The sequence below is a fragment of the Lepidothrix coronata genome, unplaced genomic scaffold, assembly GCF_001604755.1.
Source record: "Lepidothrix coronata isolate B3197 unplaced genomic scaffold, Lepidothrix_coronata-1.0 Scaffold100, whole genome shotgun sequence".
Classification (NCBI taxonomy): Eukaryota; Metazoa; Chordata; class Aves; order Passeriformes; family Pipridae; genus Lepidothrix; species Lepidothrix coronata.
Window position 1 is genome coordinate 1,342,297 of NW_016690280.1, and position 19,464 is coordinate 1,361,760.

At 45.8% G+C, this 19,464-nt stretch overlaps 2 protein-coding genes across 9 annotated transcripts in view; both read left to right on the forward strand.

Moving 5' to 3' along the window:
- On the forward strand, nt 1-11,055 carry ZCCHC10 (zinc finger CCHC-type containing 10). 2 transcript variants are annotated; one of them, XM_017822891.1, is made up of 4 exons: nt 1-97; nt 2,802-2,963; nt 5,823-5,864; nt 9,251-11,055. In XM_017822891.1, exons 1-4 carry the CDS (start codon nt 57-59, stop codon nt 9,516-9,518), a joined length of 513 nt encoding a protein of 170 aa, XP_017678380.1. In that variant the 5' UTR covers nt 1-56; the 3' UTR covers nt 9,519-11,055. The 2 variants fall into 2 exon arrangements, with proteins under 2 accessions (XP_017678380.1, XP_017678381.1); XM_017822892.1 differs by lacking the exon at nt 1-97 and adding an exon at nt 533-661.
- Nucleotides 11,056-12,733: 1,678 nt separating this feature from the next.
- Nucleotides 12,734-19,464, forward strand: part of AFF4 (AF4/FMR2 family member 4) — a 55,093-nt gene continuing 48,362 nt past the window's right edge. For all 7 annotated transcript variants that reach the window (XR_001876154.1, XM_017822910.1, XM_017822912.1 and 4 more), the window contains exon 1: nt 12,734-12,837. The gene's annotated coding sequence lies outside the window, so the exon portion shown is untranslated. The remainder of the gene's footprint in view (nt 12,838-19,464) is intronic.

Genomic DNA, 19,464 nt, shown 5'->3' on the forward strand with positions numbered 1-19,464 from the left:
CCGCCACACTTCCCGGCACACCTCGCGGCGCGCTCACTTCCGGCCCGGGCGCTAAGATGGCGACGCCCATGCACCGGCTGATCGCCCGCAGACAGGCGTGAGTGGGGCCGGGGGACGGGTCTGGGGGGGCCGTGCCGGGAGAGGACGGGGCTGCGGAGCGGCGGGGCCGCGGAGCTGAGCCCTTCCCCGGCGCTCAGGTCCCTCCTCGCCGATGCGCTGTATCCCGGGAGGGCGCTGCTCGGCAGAGGGGAAAGCCTCCCCAAAATGCTGGGGTGAGCCGCGGTGACTGCGAGACGATGGTATTGGGGTGTCCTGTGCACGGCCCGGCGCTGGGCTCGAGAATCCCTGTGCGTCCTGCCCAGCTCGGCGTGTTCCGTGGTTCAGTAAACGGTGGGAGCGAGAGCAGCGGGTGGGGAAGGAAAGAAAGTTATTGGATTTTGGCTCTCGGAGCCGGCGCTGGGAAACGGCGCCCAGGGAGCGGGAGCCGTGCGCTCGGGACAGCGGGGAGCGTCTCGTGGTGTGGGCGGTTACTGAACCGCATCGCAGGCGCTCGACAGCCCAACTAAGAAAAAAGTGATCTCCAGGTTCGTGTTGTGTTACATTTACAGAACGGAAAAAACTGCAAAAAATACCCCCAAAACACAAGCGAGCTTTGCTAGATGTAGGTATTGCAATCAAATAATCCTTTCAGCACCAAAAAGATCTGATTGCAAACAGTGAAATGAGGAAAACCATGTTTTTGCTTGTTTGAGAAGTGCAGCAGGTGTGTATGTGTCCCACCCCCATGTACTGCTGACGTTGTTTTTGCAGTTGTTTGTAGATTTGGATGTTGGGTTTTTTCCTTAGATTAATTTATTTCTCATGTTTCAGTTCTTTGACTGTGTTTTGGGTTTTTTTTTCCCGATCACACTACTTGGGCAGAGTGTGGATGGTTTCTGCATTCTCCTGCCTTTTCCATGGTTTAGTAGTAATCTCTTTCCTGTTTTCTACTGGAAAGTAATTTGGGATTTTAAAAGACTTCTTTTCAGTTGCTATTTTATTTGAGTCAAGGACTTATTTCTTAAGTTTGATATGTCTTATGTGCTTGGTGGGTCTGTGCTGAGCTGTCTCTCTGCCAGCCTTTGCTCCAGGGTTGAGATCACTGATCCCTGCTAAAAGTTTGCTTCAGTTTTGTGCTTTTCATTAGTGTTAAACTCGTTGGTGCTGATGTGGTGTTTGCAGATCTGTGGCTGGTGAGCAGATCTGATGTTCTGGTCATTACTTATATTGGTTTTAGGACTTAATCCTTGTCTTTTTAGCTTGCATGGAATTGTCTGCTCCACTCGTGTGAGTAGAACTAAAGCCCTGGAAACACTGAGTTATATTGTTGTTGCTTTAAACTTCCACATTGTTCCTGTGGACAAAAGTCTGGGCTGGTTTGAGAGAGAAAAACATAAACTTTGGGGGTTTTATGTCAATGAAGAGGAGGGAGAGTCATCACTGAGCTTCTGTGTAACTGCTGTGGTAGAGCCTGAAGTGCAAGAGAAAGACAAACAAACCTCTCCAAGCCATTGAGTTTTGTTCCTTCCCAGACATTCTGATTCCTGCTCCAGTCCCAGTTCCTTGTGCTGTGCAGGCTTAAGTTTAGTTAGTTTTTTTAGTGCTGATTTAGCTGAGTATTTCTCAGGCTTGAATATGAAGCCAAATGGCCTCTGCATTGAATGAGTGATGGATGTTCAATACAAGATTCCCTTCAAGAACTGCCACAAAAGGTGGCTGAAGCTGAGGGAGAAGCAATTCCTACCTTGCCTGGGAATGCAATGCTCATTTTGAGGAAAAGTGCTCACTGCTGGTCTGTCACTTTTATTCTCACTAATGAACAGTCTGGAAGCCTCCTAGTTCAGCCAGGCTGGTAATTACAGACAGTTTAGATGGACTGGCCTTGAAAAATTTGTATTTTGGTGCTTGGAAAAAAACCAGAAGGTGGAAAGAGGTGACAGGAGTCACAGGGCACTGAAAGGAGTGACACAGTCCCGAGTTCAGTCCTGGCTCTGAACTAATTTTGATCCAGACCTTGAGCAGTCCCTTGGCTGTGTGTGAGTTTCCTTATTTGTAAAGGAGAAGGGAAAACAGCTTTGCAAAGCTTCCCAACAGCAGCTTAAGAGCTTGAGTGTGGAAGTAGGAGTGTTTTCCCTTCCCTGATTTCTAAAAATGCTCACAGAATTTTACATGGTGCAAGAACTGAAACATGGATGTGAACTCTCGCTGACACTGCAGGTGTTTGGGGGCACAGGGCAATCAGGGGAGTCTGGCTGGATTTACTGTGCACAAAGTGAGCAGGAATCCGATTGTTCCTGGGATAAACCTTCTGCCAGGCTCTCAGGAATCTTAGTAAATTCAAATAAGGTACAACCAGGAGCATCTCTGGGAGTCCTAGGCTGTTTGTGTGAATTGGGCAGTTTGGTGCCTGTGTTAAATTCTGGGGTTTTGAAATATAGCTGCTGCTTTTTGCTAACTGTGTTCTAAACCCTAATTTCAATTATTTACCTGAAGTAATCTACAACCACCTGCAAATTGTATGCAGTGTAGTTGTTCCCATGTGAAAATGTATTAGTAAATGAAAATCTGTTTGCATAAATTCTGTATGTACCTGATTATTACTGTTTGTGTCCTGATTTAAGAGAAAAGCTGAAGCACCTGTGAATATCTGGTCTAATCATGACTTGATGCGGTTAAAAATCTGCATGATAAAAAAAAAATAATTTTTCACTAGGTTGAACAGACTTGGACTGAGTCACTTAAGCAATTCTGCATTTTTCTAGGGAGGCAAACAAGCAGCATGTGAGATGTCAGAAGTGTTTAGAGTTTGGCCATTGGACATATGAATGTACAGGGAAGAGAAAATACCTGCACAGGCCTTCAAGGACAGCTCAACTGGCCAAAATCCTGAAAGAGAAAGAAAAACAACTATTACTGCAACAGAGGTAAGATTGGCAGGATGAAATGCCTGGTTTATTAATGAAATAAAAGCAAAGATGGTGTCCCAGACCATTTTCTGGGATCTTTTCCTCCAGACTGTGTGATGTTTGCCTAATGTTAGAGATGATTTGCATATTAGGTGGAATACGTACACTCAGGTCCCACAGAATTAAAAATAACATTTAAATTAATTTAATTTAAGCCTCTCATTAACACCTGCTCCTCTGAAATACACTTTAAAAGCATTTTGGCCTGTCTGTAACAAAAAAAAATCCACTAAGCCAAAGTTAAAACAGTTGGAGCCTGTTAGTTAAAGTTAAAACTTCTTAATGGAGCAGTTTCCTGAATTCCTTGGTTACTTGATTTCATGTTTATGTGCTGGTACAAGCAGGTGGGTGTGAGGACTGTAAATGTGTTTATAACAAAGAGGCAACTCTTGCCCTTCTGTTCAGGTTTGGTGGTAGAATGTGGAGTTAAACCTGGTGTTCTGGGCACGACCTGACAGTGTCTGTGCCAGCCCAGCCCCTGCTGCTCCCTGGGAGCTGCACTGGTTAAACAGGTGAATGGGAGTGGAGTTATCAGGTGGTTTTAACTCTCAAGCATAAAGTAACACCACCTCACTGAATTGCATAATTATTTCCTGTTTTGACATCTGAGAAAGTGAAAGATGCATCATAACAGAGAAATCTAAATGAAACTCTGCATGTGGTGTGTGATTTCCTTTCTGCTTTGCTCTCAGTACACTTTGTGTTCTTCCCCCAAGGTTAATAATTGTTTTAACAAGCAGCTCTAGAGTGAAAAACAGTCAACACATCAGTTTTCCATAAAATTCCTGTATGTGTGAGGGTTATCTCTGCCATTGCAACTGCAGTTTGATTTTGGCAGCTGGGGAGGTGTTGCCTCAGCCCCAAGGAGGGACCGTGTGAGGTCCCTCACAGCCCTTGCAGCTGGAATTACTGAGGATTTGGACACGTGCCCTCAGTCACTGCCACGTCTAGCTCAGTGTGTTGGCTGTGGGTCATCACACTGCCAGGATGTGAGTTATGGAGAGCATTCCCACCTTTTGCTGTTATCCTAGTGGGAGAGAAAAGGGCGGTACCTCTGGCAGACAGGGCTCCTGTGGCTCCATCAGTTGTTGCAGCTCAGGCAGCAATTATGAGTCACAGGCCTGAAACACTGACTGAAGTGGAGGCTCATTAGCTTGTGATAAGAGCCACGTAAAATGTTTGATTTTGAAATTAATTTTGATCCAGTGAGTAATCCTGAAGTAATTACAGTCACCCAGTATTGTAGATAGACATCAGGAGTGCTTGGGCCCCTGAAACTTGCTCCACTTGGAGACAGAGTTTGGATGGGTTCTTCAGAAACTCGAGGTTTTTAGGCAGAGTTTGAGACTCAGATTTTTCCCTTGTTTCTTTTCTGCCGTATTTCTGGTGAATTCTGCAGGTTCACGTTGGAGGACTGTCAACTGAGGGTGAAATTCCTTGAAGCCTAGTCCTTGTGCTTGAGTCTGAGGATGGGATAATTTTATGTAGGAATTCCAGGACTGTCCAGTCTGTCACAAATGGAGATTTTTGGGCTGTAACAGTCCTCAGTGTGAGGAGCATGTGCTGTGAAAAGTCATCTTGTGAATGGAAGACTGACTAATCCTTAGGCAGGAGCAGTGTTTAATCCTGGTTAAATTGGGCTGGATTCACAGGGGTTATATAATCATAAGCTCCTTAGCTGTGCCATAAGGGATCCTGTTCCTTAGGTGCCAGTGTTACACTTCCAAGGATGAAGCTTTTTCTTTGTGGAAAAACAGCTTCCTAGGGCCCACTTTTGCTTTTTATATCACTTGTATTGGAAGGTTCTTCCTTGTCACAGAGAAGCTGGGTCTCCCACAGCTCTGCTTTGGAGTGCTTGTATCACCACCTTTAAAGATCCAGGCAGGAATCATTAACCAGAAGGCAAACACAGCCTAATAAGGTCAATATTTACTTCTGACAACCACATCCAAGCTATTTCAGCATGAACTCATGTCATAGTTGTTCCAGGATCCCTCTGTTGGCCCGGTGCTGACCCCACGATTCTGATGGACACTGGAGGTGTCAGTAAAACCCTCACTGCCTGCCCGGCCTGGGGCAGGAGTTGGGAGGGGAGGAAAGGTGAGAGAATGCTCATTCCTGAGTGATGTTACTGCACTGAACCCAACACAGAGTGTGATTTATGGCTCTGAAGGCACGGTGGGGCCACAGGGAGAGCGAGGGAGTGCCCAGAGCAGGTCTGACTGCAGGGCCTGGAGTAACTCCTGTAGTAACCTACACCTTACACACTAGAGGGAGGCACAGCCCTGTGCCCGGGTTCCTCACACACTCAGTGAGGTCCTGTCTTCTCAAAGGTGCTTTGGGATTTAATTCTGTTTCTCACAGTGACTCATCTTACCTGTGAACACCTGATGACCCTCGGAGGGTGTAAGGCCTTAGGAATGTAAATCTGAACAGGAGGGATTATAACTTGGGTTGGAATTTGAATATCAGTGCATCTTCCTTTTGCCCACAGGAGAGTGTGGGGAGTGTGAAAAACTCCTCTGTATGATGATAATGTTTCCATACTGTATGTGTGAAAATAAAAAATTGGAAAAATCTCATTTTTCTGGCTTATAAAGAGCATTGAACTTTTACTGAAGTACAGTGCAGGTTACACTTAACACTTTCTTCTTTCTACCCTTTCTGTAGTCTTTATCAACACATTCTGTTTTCTAATGCCCTTATGGCTCTGCCAGCAGAACACTGCTGTGTGCTCATATTAAACTCACTGTGCTGCTATTTATTTAATTTTCCTACCACATTAATCAAAGCCATTACTTTTCCCCCCTTAATTAGTGCTGGAGAAAGTGCTGCAGAAAAGAAGACCAAGAAAAAAAGGTATGTGAGACGGGTGGCAAATGGTGCAGCTGATCCTGGCTGGGATCCTGCACTGGGTGTTGCAGGAGTTTGAGAGGGGGTGGGAAAAGTCAACATTGCAAATAAGTGTTGGCTTTACTGCTCTGAGCCTGTTACAGGCTTTTGTCTGACAGATATTTGGAGAATTTCTAGTCCTCCTTATCCAAAAACTCTAAATTCCTGGTTCTCTGCTTTTCTCCCTCCTGATCATCCTACTTCTGCATGATCTTGCTTTAATGATAAAAAAGGTCTGTATTTCTGCCTCAAAGTCCATCAAGTGTCTCTGAAACAGTTGTGCAATACTGGCACACTGTCTTCTGGTCTGACATTGTTCCACCTGCTCATCCTGCTCTGTCTTTTGTTGTTTTCATTCCCTCCTGCCAGCTTGCTCTCTCTCTCTGAAGCTTTGTCTAGAGAATGAAATAAGGCACCTAAAAACCAAAAATCCCACCCCAAAACCAAACAGAACCACCTCAATCCCAAACCAAAATCCAGGAAATAAACCTTCCTCCACTCCAAGTACTAGTTGGAGCCAAGAACTCTTTTGACATTGTTTGTACTTGACTTTGCATTAATGTTTGCTTGGGAATTTGCTTTATTAGCAGAGGAACAGCCAGAACTGAGGCTGTAACACTCCTGGTGATCGTGTTGGGAGTTTTACTCCAGGGGGGAATGTCTGTCCTGTAACAGCCTCAGTATCTCTTCTCATTTAGTTGTCAGTTCTCTAAATCTGATCTAAAACCAGTTTTCAGGAGGTGTTTAAAGACCAGGCCTGTTGCCTTGTGTGGCAGTCAGTGAATAAGGCACAGCAGGTCTTTAAAACATGCCTCTATTTCAGGTTATCTTGTGGAATGTGACTTTATTGGAATGCTTGGCTATCAGTGTGTGTTTTATCAAAGGCTCCTTTCCCAGTAGTGCCCATTTATTGTTGGAGTTACTTGGGACCAGTGAGATCATAAATTAACTAATTTTGAAACAGTATAACACAGGCCCCTCCTTGTCTCAGCTTTCTCAGATGCTGCAGCCTTTACTGGCAGAATTATTTTCAGAGTATTTGAGCTCTAAACCAATGCAAAAATGAACAGAGCAAAAGGGTCCTCGGGGGATTGGGTGGTTTGGTCACTTTTTCCTTGACATTTTAAAACTCTTGTAGATTTGAGCTATTCTCCTGTTTTTATGCAAGCACCAAATCCATCAATATAAACTCCTTTTTGGATAGTTTGCTGTTTATATTTTTATTATATGGGAAGAATTAAACGTGAACAATTCAGCAGAGGGTTACCACTGGATATATAAGTTCCAGATTTAAAATAAAACTATGCAAAAGTTCAGGTTCTGGCAGTAGGAGCACGAACCTTTTACACAGAGTATGTTTGTTTTGATATAAACAGTAATAAATGATCTCAGGTTCAACCAGAAAAACAGGCTCAGGCAAAGCAGCTGCTGCAGAGTCTTGTGACCTCAGGTGACAGAGAGCTGCCTTCCAGGTGCACGTGTCCTTCAGCATTCCCACCTCCCATGCTTTGGTTATCCATGGAAAGCCCACTTTATATCGGATCACACCTCTCTAAAGGGTGGAATTGTCTTCTAATTCACTTGTTTCTTGAGGCCCCAGCTGTTACTGTGCCCAGAATTGTAGGTTGGATGTGAGTGGCACCTGTGAGGGTTTAAAACCCCTGGGGGGGTTGGAGCAGAGCAGGGTGAGAGCCTGGGTGATACCAGCACTTGTCCCACAGCTGGGGCACAGGATCACACAGGAGATCCTCAAAACAGAAACTTGTTTTGAGGAGAAGAAATGTTATCTGCTGGAGAAATTCTGTACTTTGACAGTGGTGTGGTAGACCCAAAATCTTACATCTACCAACCTACAGCATCTGCATTGTCACGTTACCTACTTCACATTACGTTTTGTATTTGAATTTTACTCGCTGCCATCTCCATCCTCCTCCTGGAAGTACCAACAGGCTACATGTTGCATCACCTGAAAACAAGTCCCTGCCTGTTTCCTCTCCCAAATGCAGCTATTGCTTTCCTCCAGGAGAAGCAGTACAATATTCTGATGTTTGTGTGAGTGGGTTTTGGATTATAACCTAAACACTGGACTGCTGCTGTGGATTGTGTGAGAGGTAATCTGGAAAAGGATGTTAAGAGTTACCACTCAGGGGATCCTCTGAATGATTCCTGCCCATGTCAAGGATTCTGCACATCTAATGGAACTGGTTAGATTGAAACTTGTCCCATTTTTTTTTGTGTTTTGTTTTTCTCATCTTAAAAGTAGTTTTTCCCAGACAATAAGTATTTAACCAGCCCTTATGGATTTATCTGTAATAAAGAGTTGTTGTGTCTGCACACACAGAGATAACAGATTACAGATGTATTATAAAAACTTCTGTGGTTCATAGCTCAATACACACTCCCACATTTGCCAGCTGACATGGCTGATATGGTTAAAAAAATCAGTCTCTCTTTAATAACCTTAACACAGGCATTTCATGAATTGTATTTAAACAACCCCTCTGATAAAAAATACTACTTTAATTTTCTAATGGAAAGGAGATTCTGCATTATTATAATTTACAGTTTTGCATGTTCTTTGGTTGACTTTGGGAAGGGAGGTGAATCAGTGCCATTACACTTTGTTGGGAGAAAGATCTATGGGAGAATTGAATTGTACTTTCTTGAAATTCATGTTGCCTCACTTAATCAGAGATGTTGATCTTGAGAGCAATGTCCTCAGTAAGGGCTAAACATGGAAAAAAATGTGCAGAGCATACAGAAATCCTCTTTGCTGTGTTCATAATTCTGTCTGTATCTTGGATTGTTTCCACCCCTTCTCTACCTGGAAAACAAAGGCATCCTGTAGTGGCAGATAATTTGGGTTCTTTTGCCAGGAGTAATCTAAGAACAGTTTTCATTGGGAACAGTTCTGACGTTGGTGAAATCACTGATTAAACCTCCCCCGACTCTTACACTGCCAGAACCTCACTGTGTTGCAGTGGGGAGCAGGGAACTGAGCTTGGCTAATTTTCCCCGAGGCTTTCGTAGTACAGGACATTCAGAATTCTCCTGCAGCCAGGTCAGTAAAGCCCGTGGTCATTGCTAGGAACAAGATCCTGGCCAGCTTTCCCACTTACCCTCTCTCTGCAGTCCTGCTGGATTATGTGGTGTCCCTCTGCCATTGCTGTATTGGGCAAGATCCATTCGTTCAGGGTTGGAAAAGGGGAGGGGAGGGGAGGGCACAGGAATTTGTCTTAGATTGGAAATGTTCAGGCCAGATAATTGATCTTTGGGTTACAACACAGCAGAAAGAACACTGTGTGATGTGGGGGTGCTGGCAGGGCTGTTCTCAGCTGGTTGTTCTCTCCCAGATCCAAAAGTGTGACCAGTTCCAGCAGCAGCAGCAGCGACAGCTCAGCCAGCGACTCCTCCTCTGACAGTGAGGACTCTTCTACCTCCTCCTCCTCCGATGACAGTGACAGTGATGAGAGCTCCTCTTCTTCCTCATCTTCCCCATCCTCCAGTAGCACTTCCTCCTCTTCAGAGTTCGACTCAGATTCCAGCTCCTCCAGCAGCAGCAGCAGCAGCAGTGACAGCAGCTCTGATGATGAGCCCCCAAAGAAGAAGAAGAAGAAATAGCCTGGAGTGGGGCAGGACTGGTGTGGAGGGAGTGACACCACTCAGAGGTGTCTGGAGCACATGGTTGCCAAACAGTTCAATGGTCAACATTTCTACTGCTAAAACTTTCTTAAGTGTTTTTTGCATAGTTGTTCATACCACATGGGAGGTATCAAAGGGCACGTGAGACTTACTGAAAGAGTATTTTTGTGGTTTATCCTTTTATGGAAGACTTTACTTTTTTAGTTCTAAAAAAAAAAAAATCTATCATCAGATTTGTTTATATGAGCTAAGGTCCAGTAACCTGGATGTTTACATGCTAGAAAGCAAGAGCTTTTTATTGCAGATTATGCTGTGCATCATGTGCTGTTCCTCTCTTAATGACAGCTTCAGTTCCATTGAGAAAATCCTCTAAACTGTTAAAAGCAGAAGTTTTACAGTGCTGCTGTGGAGCTCTGGCATTGTTGAACCTGAATGCACAATGTGTCACACACAGGGCCTTCCATCTCGCTGGTGACAAATGGATTCTGTGCTGCTGAGCTTGTGTTCTGATGGCTTTTCCTGATGCTTCCAGGTCAAGTCTTAACTGCAACATCCAATTTAACTAGTGTTGAGTTGTTACTGATCAATGTAGTGCTTGTCCTGCCCAGAGGCTTTGGGCTTTCCACTCCCTGTGTCCTTGGCTCATGTATTTGTAGTGTTTTCTGAGACACAGAGTCTGTCAGAAAGCAGCAGTGCAGTGAATTAGAGCTGATGCTGCTTTGGAGTTTCATCCTTGTGCCTTTTTTTGTAAATTAAACGTATCCCAGTGAGACAAGGGCTTGAGAGTGGGTGTTTTTCAGGACTCCATCAGCTTCTCATACAGAATATGGTCAGTAAACCAGAGAAATAGTAACAAAACTGGGCACTGTTTTCAAGGAGATGGGGGAAAAGGCTGTTTCACTGGATGCTCAGTAAGAAAAGCAGAAAAGAAATTAAGTTCCCAAAGGAAAGTGTTCCTCTTTTGATATTTTTTCTGAGAAATGTGTGTAATGCAGGATCACCAGGCCATGCTGTTGGGCACATGGTGAATTACAGTCTGCAGTAGAATCAATCACTCTTTGTCTGTAACACTTTGTACATGTCTGAGAACTGCCATGGGAGAAGCAAAGTAGTGCAAAAACCCCACAAAACTAACAGAAGCAGAATCCAAACACACTGCAGAACAAGGATTGGTTGCGGATTGGGAGTTACTTGTTTTTTCTGGTGGATTGAAGCAGTTGGTATTAGTATTTTATTTTGTGATGCAGTCTCCTAAATTTGTTATTGTTGGAGTGCTCTTACTGGGGAGGGGGCATCACATGTGGAAGAATTCTTAAATATCTTGGTTTAGGTAAAATATAGTAACTAAACTATTTTTTATATTTTTATGGGGGAAAGTAGTGTGTACAATTACTTTGGAATAAACTGTACTTATTTAAATGTTTGGAAACACGTACCTTGTGTGTCTCTGTGACCACTCCTGTGTTTTACAGAACAAGCTGCAGACTGTAAATAAAACTACCAGAAAATTGTTTAAGTCTTGTTGAGTGAATGTACCATTTAATGGGAAAAGTTAATAAATTATTAAATGGCAGTTGCTAAGTTGATGATTACTGCAAATATATAAAATATTTGTGGTGTTTGTGTGCAGATGGTTTCATCTGAAGTTGCTTTTGCATTGCCTCAGAAGGGTAGCACTGCTCCCCAGTAACTTGTCCAACCATAAATCCCTCTCTCTACTTAAACTTTTTAAAGAAATGTTTAATATACAATATTTTTTTTACCTGCCCTTTCTGTTTACTTTCTCTCTACCTGTTCTTATTTTACAGAGTAAACTCCCCCAGCCTGGCCAGAGCCTTACTCTGGTTCATGTGCCACTAGATTGTTTCCTGATCTCCTGCTGGATGCTTTGATTCAATTTTTTTTAACAAGGGAAAGGTACTTCTTTCAGGACTGTCTCCCAAAGCTGCAAAAGATCATTAATTTTATTAAACCCCTGCTAACTAGAAATTATTGCATTAACTCAGCAGTTACAGGCCCTGCACAGCTCTGAACAGCCCTTTTAATCCCTGCAATTCCAGGCAAAGCTGCCATTGCTCATTGGAGAGGAGCAATTGATGCAGCCTGGCAGGAAAACAGCCTCGGGAAAAGGCATCACCTTTCAAGGAGAAACACTGGGAACGGAGGGCAGAGCAGGAGAAGGGGAGACAACCTGATCTTTGAATCTGGGGCTTTATTAAACCAAACATCTGCTACTCAGAAACAGGTTTTGGGTGCTCACAAGGAAAAGTGCATTATACAGTTTCATGTGGATTAGTGGATTGATTTATTTTCGTAGGGAAGAGTCCTTAATAAATAGGAGTTTCACTATCAAATGGATTTGGTTGATAAAGAAATGATTCAACATGACTTAACCCCTGGGTTTAATTTGCTTTATGTATAGGTATTTGTCCAAGCTGTGCCTTTAACGGACACTGAAATGTGGCTTCTGTGTGAGGTGGATCATCACAGCCTTGTTTGATCATCCAGATGTGTGTGATACACCAGAATATCAGAGAATCCCAAGAAGTATTGGGTTGGAAGGGACCTTTTAAGGTTATTAAGACCAATCCCCTGCCGTGGGCAGGGACACCTTCCACTGTCCCAGGTTGCTCCAAGTCCCGTCCAACCTGGCCTTGAACACTTCCAGGAATGGGGCATCCACAGCTTCTCTGGGCAACCTGTGCCAGGGCCTCAGCCGCCTCCCAGGGCAGAATTGATTCCCGATATCCCGCCCGGTCCCGGGGGGTTCCCGGGACGGTCCCGGGGGTCCCGCGGTCCCTCCAACCGCCGCCAGGGGGCGCCAGCACATGCGGGAGCGCTCCCTGCGCGCGCGCGCTGCGCCACATGACCCTCCCGCCGCCGGCGCGCGAGGGGGCGTGGCCATGCAGGAGGCCCCGCCTTCCTACGCGCGCGCTTCGCCGAGGTCACGTGGGGGGACCCGCGTGTCACGTGATCGGGGCGGCGGCGGCGCGCGGGGGCCGCCGGGAAGCGCCAGGCGGGACCGGGATCGGGATCGGGACCGGGACCAGGCCCGACCCAGCAAAGCCCCGCCCGCGCCGCGGCCCTGCCCGACCCCTGCGAGCCGCCAGCACGGCCCCGGCCCGCCATGGACCGCCGGGACCCCTGCGGAGCCGCCGCCCGGCTGTGAGCCGCCCCCCCCCGCCGGGCCGGGCCCGCCCCAGGCGCTCCGGGATTCGCCGGCGGCTCCTCGGGCCTCTTCGTTCGCCGGTGGCGGCAGCCAGGAGATGGTCCGGGCCTAGCGGAGCGGCCCGCGCAGGTGAGTGCGGCCGGGCCGGGCCTCCCGCCGCCCCGGGGCAGCGCCGCCCCCGCCCCGCGCAGCCCCGGGCGCTCCCGGGATCCCCCCGGCGGGACCGGGGGTGGGAGCAGCCGCTCCGCGGCGCATCTCCCGCCGGGAGCCGCGGGTTTCCCCGCGCTCGAGCCCCGCGGTGACACCCCGGGGAGTCGAGGGGGTTCCGTCGTGCCCTTCCCCGCGGGGCGCAGCCCGGGGTACCCCTGGAACGGGGGCTCGGGGGGTCCCGGTGCGGCGGGGCCGCTGCGCTCCCGGCCCAGTGATGGGTCTGAGCCTGTTCCGGTAATTGACGTCAGGGCTTTGTTCCTTCCCCTTTGCTCTCCGTGGTTCGGGGCCCGTGGACGCAGCGGGCGGGACCGGGAGAGGCTGGAGGGGTTCTGGGGGGTGTCTGGGGGCTGCCGCGGTCACGGGAGGTGCGTCCGGGCAGGTGCTGCCGAAGGTCGGGGCAGGGGAGACTCGGGGTTATGGACACAATCGCATCCCGTGAGCGGGAGAGTGGAGGGTTGTTATGTAAAGCCTCGTCCCTGGTGGGGGTTGTGTTGTACTTGGTGATAGAAGAGCAGTCGCTTGACATCCCTTGAGCCTGGACTGACTCTTTTCCCTTTTCCAGTGAACAAAACAAAGCAAGAAAGAGTTGAAACGTGTAACCTAGGTGTTGGTGCTTTCAGTGCTGTGACTTTGATTCTCTTCTTGACATGAGCAAGTAAATAACTTAATTTTGGGGTTCTACTGAGTGTTTGTACCCATATCTCATGTACAGCCTGGGAAATTGATGTACAATGGAAAGGGAGCCTGGAAAGGGACAGGTGTGGGAAACCCTGTACGACCATCCCATCTCCTTGCCTTATTACAGCCTTTTCTGGTCATTTTCTTAGGAAGACTTGGTGGCTTTAAACATTCCCCTGTTTCCAGTGATGGCATCAGACCCCCCACCTGTCCCTGTGGGACTGAGCAGGCCCTTTCTCAGCATCACTCTTTAAAATGAACTTGTTCTGCTCCAGTGTGTGCATTTATTTGTCACCTTATTGCCTGCTCCCTCCCAGCTACTGAACTTTTCTCGGGTGTATTTCCAGTTCTTGACATTCTTTAAAACTCCTGAATTCTCCCAGGTCCCTGGCACAGGGGATTTGCAGCCTGGGGGTGTTACTGCAGAACAAGGTCTAGTGAAGTGCTTTGTGGGAGTGGTTGTGCACTGGATTTGTCATTTTGTTGTCTTCTCTAATGAGGGGAATGTGATTAAACTTCCTGGGCTGCTGTTGTGGGAGGTGTGAGACAGTCCCAGCAAAGGGGGGGGTGTCACACTGGAGTTACACAGTGGTTGGACTGGGACTGGGGCAGGTCTTGTTGGTGAGGAACAAAAAATGTTACCAATATCTTGCCTTTATTAATGTACGAATATCAGTTTTTATCATTTCCTGGCTGCTGTACAGTGTATTTGCAGCTCTGTGCGAGAGCCAACTCTCCTCTGTTCAGTGATTAGTCATAGAACCATGGAATATCATGAGTTGGATGGGACCCACACGGATCAAATCCACCTCTTGGCCCTGCACAGGACACCCCAACAATCCCACCCTGTCTCCAAGAGCGTTGCCCAACTCTGTCAGCCTTGGGGCCGTGACCATTTCTCTGGGGAGCCTGTTCAGTGCCCAGCCACCCTCTGGAGGAAGAACCTTTTCCTGATATCCAACCTAACCCTCCCCTGCCACAGCTCCAGCCACTCCCTTGGGTCCTGTCACTGCTCACACAGAGCAGAGGTTGGAGCTGTGCCTTCACTGCCCCAGTGAGGAAGCTGCCATCCCTGGTGAGGTCTGATCTCAGTGTCCTCCAGCCCAAGAAGCCAAGTGCCCTCAGCTGCTCCTCCTACAGCTTCCTCACCAGACCCTTCACCATCTTTGTGTCCCTCCTTTGGACACTCTGTAATAACTTTAAATATTTCTGATACTGTGACACCTGAATCTACCCCTGTGACTTCAGTACAGTTTTAACAGTGGTGAAAGAAAAGAGCAAATTTCAACTCTAGTCTCAAAACTTTCTCAGGTCCCTGATACTTCCTTTAAACATCATAAAAGTTTTATGACTTTTCTCCTTGTCTCAAATATTGAGAGAGTGAGACTGAACCCCTGGGGTGAGGTTTTGTACAAGATGCCACACAGAAACCCAAACAAAGTAATTTGTACGTTTTGCATTCTTCCCAGTTCTAACTATCTGAACTTGATAAAACATGATAAAACCCCAGTAAAATATTACTTGGACTTTGAGGCTGTCTTTTGAGGAAGCTGGAATGTGCAGATGCTTTTGCGTGATTATTATCCATCACTTTAATGAGAAGATGCCACATGGTTTTATCTGCACAAGCCATAGAGTTCACATTTTTGAGGGGTTTGGAGATAAATAGCTGGAGCAGAAATCTGTCCTGAGGTTCCAGGTGGTCTGTGATAAGTTGGCATGTGCACACCACTTCCTCCTTCCTTCTGTAGCTGCTGGCAGGGACATTCTGCCACACGTCATTTTCCACCGTGGGTGCTCCTGGATGTCAGAGGTGACTAAGGGTAGATGTGACTTGTGCCCTTACTGACTGAGAGAGCAGCATCTTCTAAGCATCTTCTAAGCACCTGTGATGAGGTGATGGTGAAACTGCTGTCATGGTGTCCCCTCTCATATGTTCATTTTCATATTCTATAAGAGGTGACACAACTGCCTGTGACTGTTTCTGGTGCCTCCCTTCCTTCCTGCTCATCCTCTTGGTTAGTGAATTTTATAATCATTGCTGCTCTTATTCTTTGCTCCAGATCAAGAGAAATTTAAGTGTTGAGGGTGGATATATTAAGAGTTGAATCTCGAGAGCTGAGACATGAAAGCAGCACCTCTCCCATAGGGAGATTTGGCCTTTCGTGGGCACGTGGAGAGAATATGAGCAGCTTCCAAGAGGCTGCAGCAACATGTGTGTAGAGCTGGGAGTTGTTTGTTGGCGTGTCATGTTTGGGGTCTGCTTGTGTGAGGATGTAAGAAAAGTCTGGAGATTTTGGTGACTCTGAGGTCTCTTTTCTGTGGCAATAATTGTTCTCAGCCACATAATTTCAGTTTGTTACTCACATGTGGTTTGTTCTACAGGCGTATTTCCTTTCCATCACATTACTACAGGCTCACAGTTACCTTCAGCAGAGGCTAAGAAATAACTAAACTGGAGATCAGATATCTAAATTTGAGTTTAGATCAGAGATTAACAAGAAATTCTTCCCCGTGACGGTGGTGAGGCCCTGGCACAGGTTGCCCAGAGAAGCTGTTCCTGCCCATGGCAGGGGGGTGGAACTGGGTGATCTTGAAGGTCCCTTCCAACCCAGACCATTCTGTGAGACCACCTGTGTTTCTTGTCACTTAATTTCTGTGTCTGTCTGAGTTTGTACCAAGGACGAGGTGATGTTGGTGTCACCTGTGAGAGCAGAACACCCTGAGCTGGGAGATGGAGAGGCCTAGGATGAAGAGGGAGTGTCTGGAAACAAGTCAGGAAAGTTTAACAGATTACATTTAGATAGAGCAGAGTTAGATGTATGTAAAATCTCTTGCTAACTGTGTTAAAGTAAGAAAATAAGGAATCAAGTTCATAGAATTGCAAAGCTCGAGATGAAAGAACTTCTCTGGCAGTCATTCTTCTCTTGCAGGATCATTCCTTCTCTGCAGTCACTAATGACTAAGGAGATGTTCTCCGGGTTGTGAAATGACAGGGCTTCTGTCACTGCTTAGGAAATTCAACTGCACAGGCTCCTACTCCTTCCTGTCACGGAACTTTTCTCGTGAGCGTAGTCACCCTGAACGGTTAAAGCTGTGCTGTTCTCTGGCTGTGGAGCTTTCTCCTACGGGAATCCACGTTTATTCTTTCCTTAGGTCCTTGAACTAGATGTACATATTCCAGCTGAATTAACACTTCCCGTTTTGGGTAAGCTGGTGCTCTCTGCAGTGACCCCAGGCCGTGGTCCCTGCCGAGCACAGCACAGAGCTCAGTGTGGCACCGCCAGGGCTTCCTGCGCTGGGGCTGTGCCAGCCTTGGATGTGCCGGCCAAAATTCCATGTTCCCCGGAGCTCTGAGCATGTTTCCCTCATGCACTCGTGTCTGATTTGGTGTCTGCCACCTCTCCAGGCTCTCGGATTCTTACCACTTCCCAAGTTTCCTTCTCCAGCTTGGTGTTTTCAAGCCTCTCTTTCCCCTAGCGCAGTGCTCTGTCTTTTCTGCCCAAGTGTTTGTATTCTTCAGGTTGTTATTCTTACTTGGTTCATTAATTCTTGCTGATGAATGTAAAACCCAGGTTATGAACTGCCACTAGCACCAGGTACCAGCAGGAAAAAAAAAAAATCTTGTGCTCTTGTACTTTGCAAACATAGAATAAGGGAAGTTCTTGCCCTGAAGTCTTGAACTAATTTTCTTCTGTTAACAGCTCATTAAGAGAAATTTTCCAGCACTCCTTTCTATGGAAAACAACCCCTCATGATGCAGCTTAGAGCCCCTTTTTATTGGTTGTTGTTTTTTTTTTTTAATAGTTCATCTTAGTTTTTATTCATGTCATAACATTTATTGATAAATCACTTGAACATGCTGCTTTCATGTTTTATAATTAAACAAATATGGAGTGTACTTTAACTAATGTTATAATCCTGTAGTGATCATGTTTTCCAGGAGAGACTGTTTTATTTTTCCAAATCTCTCCCTGTGGATACGTGTGCTCCTCTGCAGCCCCACAGCAGTTTCTCACTATTTATTCCCAGTACTACACCGGGAACATAAAAACTAGAGGTAGGAGACAAGAGGCAGGATAATGGTGTGATTGTCTTCAGTGTGTTTGTTTTTAAAGGATTGATGTTCCCTCATTATCTGCAGTTTCCAAGAGCAGCTTTAAGTTATTTGTCTTTGGACTGGAGAGTTTCCCCAGCTTTTCAGTTTAGTGGGTTCTTCATGGAAAGGCAGAAATGAGCCCTGGAATGGTTGTGCCCCTCCTAAAGCTCCCAGGGGTGGCTCCTGGGTTGGGAAGAATGTCACAGAATGTGTCAAAACAAAGGGGATCCAAAGGTTGGATAAAAACTTAAAAGATTTTAAAACTCTGTAAGTTTTGCTGTATGTGGTGTTAAAATGATTCTTCACCCAGGTTTTGGTGTCGCTTTGGGATCTGGAAGAGGAGGCAAGTACTTGGTGTCTCACTGTAGTTGGATCAAACATCCTTTTATTTACATACATTTTCCAATTTTAAGGAAAAATAGTAATATGTTCCTAATTTTCAGAACCAAGCATTGGGAAAATATTGTTTCTAACCAGTGACCAGTTAAAAACTTGTCTCAAGTTAAACTCTTGAGAAAGGGAAAATTGTTTACAGTTGTCCTTAGCTTGGATTCTAAGATTTCACTGAAGTAAATTGCTCCATAGTAGATACTTTTCTCAACAGTTGGTTCCTGTGGAAATCTCACACCATTGAACAGTCATTCACTTTTTCACTTCATTTTCCTCTGAAATTCCTAGTATTCACTTAGTGTAATCCTGTTTCAAGTGTCTGGTTTTAAATGAATATTTAGTATTTATAGGTTGTCTGCTGTATTTTAAATATAAATTATGCTTCAAAATACTTTGTATTTCCATGAGGGTCCCCATCTGTGTTGACATTACTATAGAAGTTCAAATCTGATCATAATTGTCCAGCTTTGTACATTGACATGGAGGGGTTTTTTTGATTCTGCATTTAATTTAATTTCCAAAAGACGTTAAAGAGATTTCAGTGATGGAAGTGCTTAAATGGTTTTAATCAGGCTTTGATGTGCACAAATCATTAAAGCGAGGAGGATGAAGAGATAAGAGTCCACAATTCCCTTTGTACAGTTTGTCTGCAGAGGAACTAATGGAGTAGGAAGGACATGTTAAGAAGGAAATCCTAAAGGAGCAGGAGCGGAACAGGTTGTCCCAGGGAACAAGGGGCAGGACAAGAGGAAACGGCCTTAAGTTGTGCCAGGGGAGGTTTAGGTTGGATATTGGAAAAATTCCGTCATGGAAAGGGCTTTCCAGCCCTAGCACAGGTTGCCCAGGGCAGTGCTGGAGTCCCCATCCCTGAGGGATTTAAAAGCCATGTGCATGTGGCACCTGGGGACATGGGCAGTGTTGGCCTTGGCCTTGGGAATGGTTGGACTGGATGGTCTTGGAGGGCTTTTCCAACCTAAACCATTCTAAAATGTTGCTTTTTCTTATAGGGAGGGGTAACAGCAAACCAAAAAAGCTACATCAAAATGGGAATTTAGTTCGTTTGATGTTGTGTGTTTTGTGGTCAGAGGAGTGACCAGAGTTTCTGGGGGAAAAAAAAAAGAGATCTTCTGGATTCATTTTCCAGTGTTGCATTACTGTTGGCATAAGCACTTCCTTACTTAATTAAAAAAGTATTAGGTCAAAGTCCAAATTTGAGAAACTGAGCCATTAAGGTGAAAATTTCAGAAAAATTGAATATGGGAAACAGGTTAAAGGACAAGTTAAAGGACTTATCTTACATGTTGTAACTTTAGCAAGTTGTTCTGTGCTTTGGAACAAATAAGAAAATTAACCCAGTGGAAGTTGCTGGGAGTCAAAAA

Excerpts from the sequence above, each read along its gene's own strand:
- ZCCHC10 (XM_017822891.1), top strand. The coding sequence starts at position 57 with ATGGCGACGCCCATGCACCGGCTGATCGCCCGCAGACAGGC. Across the intron at positions 2,964-5,822 it reads CAACTATTACTGCAACAGAG|TGCTGGAGAAAGTGCTGCAG; the intron begins GTAAGATTGGCA and ends CCCCTTAATTAG. Across the intron at positions 5,865-9,250 it reads AAGAAGACCAAGAAAAAAAG|ATCCAAAAGTGTGACCAGTT; the intron begins GTATGTGAGACG and ends GTTCTCTCCCAG.